General features: G+C 52.1%; 3 protein-coding genes across 3 annotated transcripts; 2 read left to right on the top strand and 1 right to left on the bottom strand.

Moving 5' to 3' along the window:
• Positions 1-775: 775 nt before the first annotated feature.
• On the top strand, positions 776-1093 carry COCVIDRAFT_116437 (hypothetical protein; the record flags this gene model as incomplete). Its single annotated transcript, XM_014694630.1, has 1 exon — positions 776-1093. The coding sequence occupies one exon, from the start codon at positions 776-778 to the stop codon at positions 1091-1093; it is 318 nt and encodes a 105-aa protein (XP_014550116.1).
• A 1963-nt stretch (positions 1094-3056) lies between these two features.
• Positions 3057-3476, bottom strand: COCVIDRAFT_74941 (hypothetical protein; the record flags this gene model as incomplete). The annotated part of the gene is made up of 2 exons (XM_014694629.1): positions 3057-3341; positions 3393-3476. Coding segments are annotated over 2 exons (369 nt in total), but the record flags the coding sequence as incomplete, so codon positions are not given.
• Positions 3477-3928: 452 nt separating this feature from the next.
• On the top strand, positions 3929-6933 carry COCVIDRAFT_58126 (hypothetical protein; the record flags this gene model as incomplete). The annotated part of the gene is made up of 3 exons (XM_014694628.1): positions 3929-4450; positions 4489-6471; positions 6627-6933. Coding segments are annotated over 3 exons (2812 nt in total), but the record flags the coding sequence as incomplete, so codon positions are not given.

The raw sequence follows: 6933 nt of genomic DNA, 5'->3' as shown, positions 1-6933 counted from the left end.
ATATATATATATATATATATATAGATGCCTGGTGCTAAAGAGCAGTTTGATAACAGGAAGAGATGTTAGATAGCAAAGCAATCCTCCAGCGGGCTCTTTTTAGGGGAGAAAGGAAAAAGTTTGGCTATTTAGTTTTAATGAGTAACTCTCTCGTTTTGGTATGGTGCCTATCGAGCGAGGGCTTTCGGCGTTCGAATGGGGTGCTGTTGTAGCAAGCAAAGGCTGCCTTAGCGTTTTGGTATTTGTGCTAGTACAGCCAGCGATAACTGTTCTAGCGTTTAGATATAGTGCCTAGCGAGCGAGGGCTTTGGCGTTTAGATATGGTGCCGCAGCGAGGAAGGGCTGTCTTGGCGTTTGGATAAAGTGCCTGGCGAGCAAAGGCTAGCCTGGCATTTAAATGGTTTTTGTTTTTATTGGTGTTTTTCAATTTTTTTGTTTTCGTATGGTAGTCTCTTTATTAGTCATCGGGGAGGTTCGTGCGTTCTCGAAGGTTTTCGCATTTTGAACACGTCGCGGGAAAATCGATAATACCCCCTCTAGCACCTTAACGAGAGGGCTGCACACGTCAGAGGTGGCATAAATCGATTTCTCACGACGTGTTACCCCTATATCTAATAAAAAATTGACGAGTTTCGATGAAAAATTTCTGCTTAAAAGTTGGTGTGTGATAGCCTACTGGATGTGGTCAGTGCGTGCAACAGTTCACCCAATGCAACACTATCTGCCCCATCAAAATATCCACCCATCATTTTCAACACGTGATATCTCCACCACCATGACAGCTATCGAAAAAGCAATCGCAGCAATTGATTCGCAAGATGCAGAAGGTCAACTTTCGTACCGCGCAGCTGCAAAAAAGTTTGGTGTTGAAGTCACAACATTGACGCGCCGGCACCAAAACAAAACACAGTCGCGGGCGGCAGCTGCAAAAAAACGCCAATTACTCACTCTACCACAAGAATCTGAGCTAGTAAAATATATAGAAAAACTATCAAAACGTGGCCTACCACCTTCTCGATCGATAGTAAAAAATTATGTGGCCGTTATTGCAGAATGGGAGCCCTCCGACAGCTGGGTTAACGTCCATCCCTAAGTCACGGGACGCACCCCGTCGCGAGACGGACAGCAGGTACTTTGAGATCAAGCGATTATAGTCTTCCGAGCGCGTGTGATTAATCTACAGTCTTCTGTTAATATTTACTTAGCCTACTTTAGACTGCTTCTGTACTCTAAGATACAAAAATTACACTATTGTTGGCGCATATGCCCTGTACACAGTCGAGCGTTCTATTGTGCCAAAATCCAAGCCTATGCTATATAGCACTGCACTTGACCCCTTAGACCCTGTAAAGTTGATAAATCGAATTATCTAGGCTTCTAATTGTTATTATGGGTATAGGAAGTCACTACTAGCCTTGTGGTGATTGTCGCGCGCTCGTTCGTACATGATTGCCACCCCGGTCGGTACCTGAGACCGAAGCAGCTTCCCAATGCGGTTGGTGCGGGACCGACCCCGCACTTATAATACGAGTAGCGTGTAATTTACTTTTAGCCACTAAGGTGGCTCTTGTGGCTGTACAGACTGTGCTGACACTAATTGATAGTCTAACCTAAAGAGACTGTGAGCAATGACACTGATACCATTGCAAGTAAGCATATCCCTAAACAACATAACCAAATATTATCAGCACTATCCTAACCTAATACATTCGTGCGACTGGCGCTATCCATGGCCCTTCTCCCGCTTCTGCTGCCTGAACATCGCTCACTCTTGCAGCCTTGCCTTTTGGCACCAATGGACCGGCCTCTGCTTCCAGCGCGGTACTCTTTCGCTTCCGGCCACGTCTCACTATACTTGTGGAGGCCGTGGCTTCTGCTGTCTCCTGCGCAGCATTCTTGCCCTTCTGGCCACGCTTCCCTTTACCTTTGGCTTTAGCCTTAGCTTCTTTGGCTGCGGCTTCTTCCGCTCGCTTCAGCCGTTTATTTTGGAGATGCTCATAGCTAAACACCTGCCCCGACCCCTTCTCGAGTATATCGGCTCTAGTTGATCGTCGGGGCTTCGCTTCATTGTTGACTGCTATTAAGAGTTGAATGTGATTTTGCTGAAGAGCACTCCTGGTTAAGGACAACTGGGTGGCTTTGGCGAGCTTTAGTAAGTGTTGCTGCAAGTTCTGCTTGCTCGTTTCGTCAAGAGCATGAGCGTCCTTCTTCAAAATGAGATCTTGCAGCGACATAAGACCTTCCGCTGACACTGGTGTTATAGGCGTCTGCAGCACTGCATCTTCTTGATAAGGTGCTTCGTTGGTCACCACATGAGTTAGTTCGGCCAGAGGTTTTGGCACAGTCCTCAGCACTCTGTCTGGATTGAACGGGAACAAACCACTTGCGGCAAAACCAGCCTTGATGTTCTTAGCTGTAAATGCTCGCTCCCTGGCAGGTTTGTATAGACAAGTAAAATGCTCCTTGCCGATGGCATTGACACCGCCCCGCTCTAATCGTTCGACCTGTTCGCGATAGGCCGTCTTTAACGGGCCAAACGCAGCAACATCGCAAGGCTGAAGCTTGTGAGACGTATGAGAGGGCAGACGACACAAGACAATGTTGTTTGCAAAACAGTACTCTAGGATCTCAAGAGTCTCATGTGTCCCAAAGCCATCAAGAATTAACACGCGTGGCCTCCCGTTAGCACGTTCCTTGGTCTCAGGATCAAACACACGCTCAAGCCACTGCAAGCTGATGTTGGAGTCCGTATATCCAGATTCATTGCACGCATAATGCCATCCAGGAGTAGGAAAGGTTGTCCAGTTACTTCGGTGGGTAGTAGCCGGCCAAATAATCATCGGGTTTAGATACCTACCGTCAGCGCTAATGCACTCGATAGCAGTGACTGTCGTTCGCTTCACGCGCGCGCCTCTATGGGTTCGTTTATCGTCCTTACCTACGAGCACCTTTACCGAGCCAAGCATAGATAGCATGACCCCAGTCTCGTCCATATTATAGACATTCTCCGCTACGATAGCTGGATCGCGCAGTACCTTCCCTATCACCTCGAACCAATGTGTCATCTTGCCGGCGATGTTGTTCTCGTGGCGGTTCCAGTCTAGTGCCGTGACGCGTCTCGCTGCTATCTCTGGATGGCGCTTCTCGAAGGCCTTTGCCCAGTTTTTACCTGGGGGCTTGGAAGGTCTGTTCGTCGCGGGTCGACCGCGGGTAGCGACGAAGGCGAGCGAGGGAATGTGCTTGATTCGTACAGGCCGTCCGAGATCTGACATCTGTAAGATGAACTTGACGAGGGCAACCTCTTCCCACGGTGTCAGGTACTGCTGGCTCTGGGCCTTGTCCTGCATCGAAGGTCGGCCATGGGCGCGATGATGGAGGGTACTACGAGGGACTCCGCCGTAGTCTGCCAGGGTACGGTACGATCTACGCACACCAGGAGGGACACCTCGTGCTAATACTTGCCTTGCTTTGTCCATGATGGTTAGCAACGATCTACAGGGCAAGTGCTGCCTGGTCGCCTAGAGGCATCGTGAAGCGTCGCGGCAACAAAGAGCACAGTTTAAGGCCAAGAGCCCCACAACGCGCGCCACACTTATTTTTAGATGTTAGATGGGGGGTCAGCGCAGTCAGCAGCTTGATACAGTTGGAACGTCCTTTGAGAGTGGGAGACTTCTGCTTCTTTCTTCTCCGTAAGGCATAACTCCCAGCTATAGAAGAACGTAGCGAAGGCCGCCGCTATCTCCTAACTACTTGTTCTGCCAGGCTACCGACTCTGCGGCCTAACCGAGGCTGAGTCCTTGGCGGCACGCCGTGTCTAAATAGCCATGCTGTCAGCTCTCTTGCAATCAAACTATAGGAATGCTATAGTACTCTGACTTTCCACTCATCGTTAGCGTTAGCGTTAGCTGTTCGCTGCTTTAGCTTGATCATGGTCTCTCTCAAAGAACATCTCAAAGCCAAGCTCCGGGGGAAGGACGCTCCAACGGCTCCGCAAGCTAGAGCCTCTCCCACCGCCGTTACCCCACCTGCACAGGCCGCTCCCGGTTCTGCCGCATCTCCGCCTAGCATACCGGAGCGACTGTGGAACCGAGCGTACGAGCATGCAAAAGCGAACGACTCGAGCACTGTCGATGCCTATGAGAAGATCCTGTCCGTCCGGCTGGTGGAGCACAATGCAGACGTGCCAGACGCTCCACACCCTGCGGACCTCGCGTCGCAGCAAAACGAGATCGCACAGAACGCGGACAAACGGCGGATGCAGATGCAGCAGCTCGTCCAGTATGGGCTACGCAAGACAGAAAAGGACGCAAAAGTCAAGCAAGGGGTAGGAGATGGCATCCAGGCCGCTATGGCCGTCAAGGAAGTTGTGGAAAAGGCGATCCAGGCGTCGCCTGAGGCCGCTGTCGCCTGGGTCGGCGTGTGTTTTGCGCTTGAGGTTTGGATTCCCACAGTAGAGAATGGTGGCTGAGACTGATGTGCAGCGTCAAGATCCTGATGAACCCGCTTACCCAGGCGAGCTCTAACCGCCAGGGTATTGCCTACGTTGTATCGAGGATGGACTGGTACTGGCACCTGTCGAGCCTGCTGCTGGACGAGAACATGACCGAAGCGCGCTCGAAGGAATCAAGAGGCCAGCTCGAGGAGGTGGTCACTCAGCTGTACGCGAAGCTGCTGCTGTACCAGATGAAGAGCGTGTACTACTACCACCGCAGCCGGTTTGCGACGTTCATGCGAGACCTCGTCAAGCTTGAGAACTGGGACGGCGAGCTGAGCGACATACAAGCGGCAGAGAGGGCGGTGCGGGCAGATTCGGTGCAGTACAACACGTCTTCGATTAGAGCTCAGCTTGGTGCGATCGCTGAGACGGCCAAGTCGCAGAACGCCAAATTAGACAGCATCAGCTCCGCGATCCGAGAGCAAACACGACAGCAGGAAAGGATGCACGAGACGAGCGAGGATAAGAGGTGCTTGGCGGACTTGCGTCTGACTGATCCTCGCGACGACAAGAAGCGTATTGAAGAGACAAAGGGCGGCCTGCTCAAAGACGCATACCGTTGGGTGCTCGACCATCCGGACTTTCGGCGGTGGCGCGACGATGCGCACACTCAGCTGCTGTGGGTGAAGGCCGATCCCGGCAAAGGCAAGACGATGCTCCTCTGCGGTATTATCGACGAGCTGCAGGAGTCAATAGACTCGACAGGCGTGCTCTCGTACTTCTTCTGCCAGGCCACCGACTCGCGTATCAACAATGCTACAGCTGTGCTGCGAGGGCTGCTGTACATACTTGTTAGCCAGCAGCCGTCGCTGGTCTCACACGTTCGTAAGAAGTACGATTGCGCAGGCAAGACCATGTTCGAGGATGCAAACGCGTGGGTTGCCTTGAAAGAGGTCTGTGCAGACGTGCTGCGGGACCCGTGCTTAACTACTACGTACCTAATCATCGACGCGCTAGACGAGTGCGTCACTGACCTGCCAAAGCTGCTTGATTTTATAGCAAAGCACTCGTCTGCCTCTTCTCGCATTAAGTGGATTGTCTCTAGCCGTAACTGGCCAGAGATAGAGAGAAGCCTAGAGGATGCAGGCCACCAGGTCAAGCTGAGCCTCGAGCTCAATGCAGCGTCTGTGTCGACGGCGGTCCAAGTCTTTATCGATCAAAGGGTCTCTAAGCTCGCGCAGCAGAACAAGTACGACGAGCGAACTAAGCGCGCTGTGCTCGAGCATCTAGCATCGAATGCGAACGACACCTTCCTCTGGGTAGCGCTGGTGTGTCAGCACCTTCATGCGACGGCGAAACGAAACGTTCTGAGGAAGCTGGAATTGTTCCCGCCTGGACTGGACGCCCTGTACGAGAGGATGATGCAGCAGATCAGCAAGACGGACGATGCTGAGCTCTGCAAGCAGGTGCTGGCTGCGGTCGCACTCGTGTACCGGCCAATCACGCTCGAGGAGCTAGTGACCCTTGTCGAGCCGCTCGAAGACGTAGCTGACGACGCAGAGTTACGAGAGATTATCGGCCTTTGCGGCTCGTTCCTTGCCCTGCGAGGGCAGACTGTGTACTTCGTGCACCAGTCAGCCAAGGACTTTCTCCTCGCCAAGGTAGTTCAAGAAGTCTTCCCAGCCGGACGGGAGGCCGTCCACCACGCCATCTTTGCTAGGTCGCTTCAGATTATGTCCATGACCCTGCGACGGGACATGTATGGCCTAAAGGCGCTGGGCACGCTTATCGACGACATTCCGATGCCTAAGCCGGACCCGCTAGCAGCGGTGCGCTACTCGTGTGTTCACTGGGTCGACCATCTACGCGACTCGAATCCTACGGCTTCCGCAACCTATGCAGAACGTCTGAGAGATGGAGGCGTTGTTGATAGATTCTTGAGGGAAAAGTATCTATATTGGCTAGAATGTCTTGGCCTCTGCAAGAGCATGTCGAAAGGCGTAGTCTCGATGAGGGAGCTACAGATGTTAGTGCAGGTGTGTCCACAACAAGCGATCCTATTAACTTAGATATCTTCTATGCTAACAGTAGCTCGGGCTAGGGGGAGATGACTCCATTCACTAAGCTTGTGTACGATGCATATCGATTTATTATGTACCACAAACAAGTGATTGAAAGTAGCCCTCTCCAGGCGTATGTATCTGCGCTGTTGTTCAGTCCAAAGCAGAGTGTAGTGAGAAAGCTGTTTCAGTATGAAGAGCCAGAAGGTATTTCTTTCACGCCAGACATAAGGGACAATTGGAGCGCGTGTCTGCAGACGCTCGAGGGCCATAGCGGTTATGTCTACTCTGTAACCTTCTCGCACGACTCGACGCGGCTAGCATCAGCATCGTGGGACAACACCGTCAAGGTGTGGGATGCGAGCAGCGGCGCGTGCCTGCAGACGCTTAAGGGCCATAGCAGTTATGTCAGCTCTGTAACCTTCTCGCACGACTCGA

This window comes from Bipolaris victoriae, assembly GCF_000527765.1.
Source record: "Bipolaris victoriae FI3 unplaced genomic scaffold scaffold_272, whole genome shotgun sequence".
Taxonomy (NCBI): Eukaryota; Fungi; Ascomycota; class Dothideomycetes; order Pleosporales; family Pleosporaceae; genus Bipolaris; species Bipolaris victoriae.
Note: the sequence above shows the minus strand (reverse complement) of the source record. Positions and strands in the feature narration are given on the sequence as shown.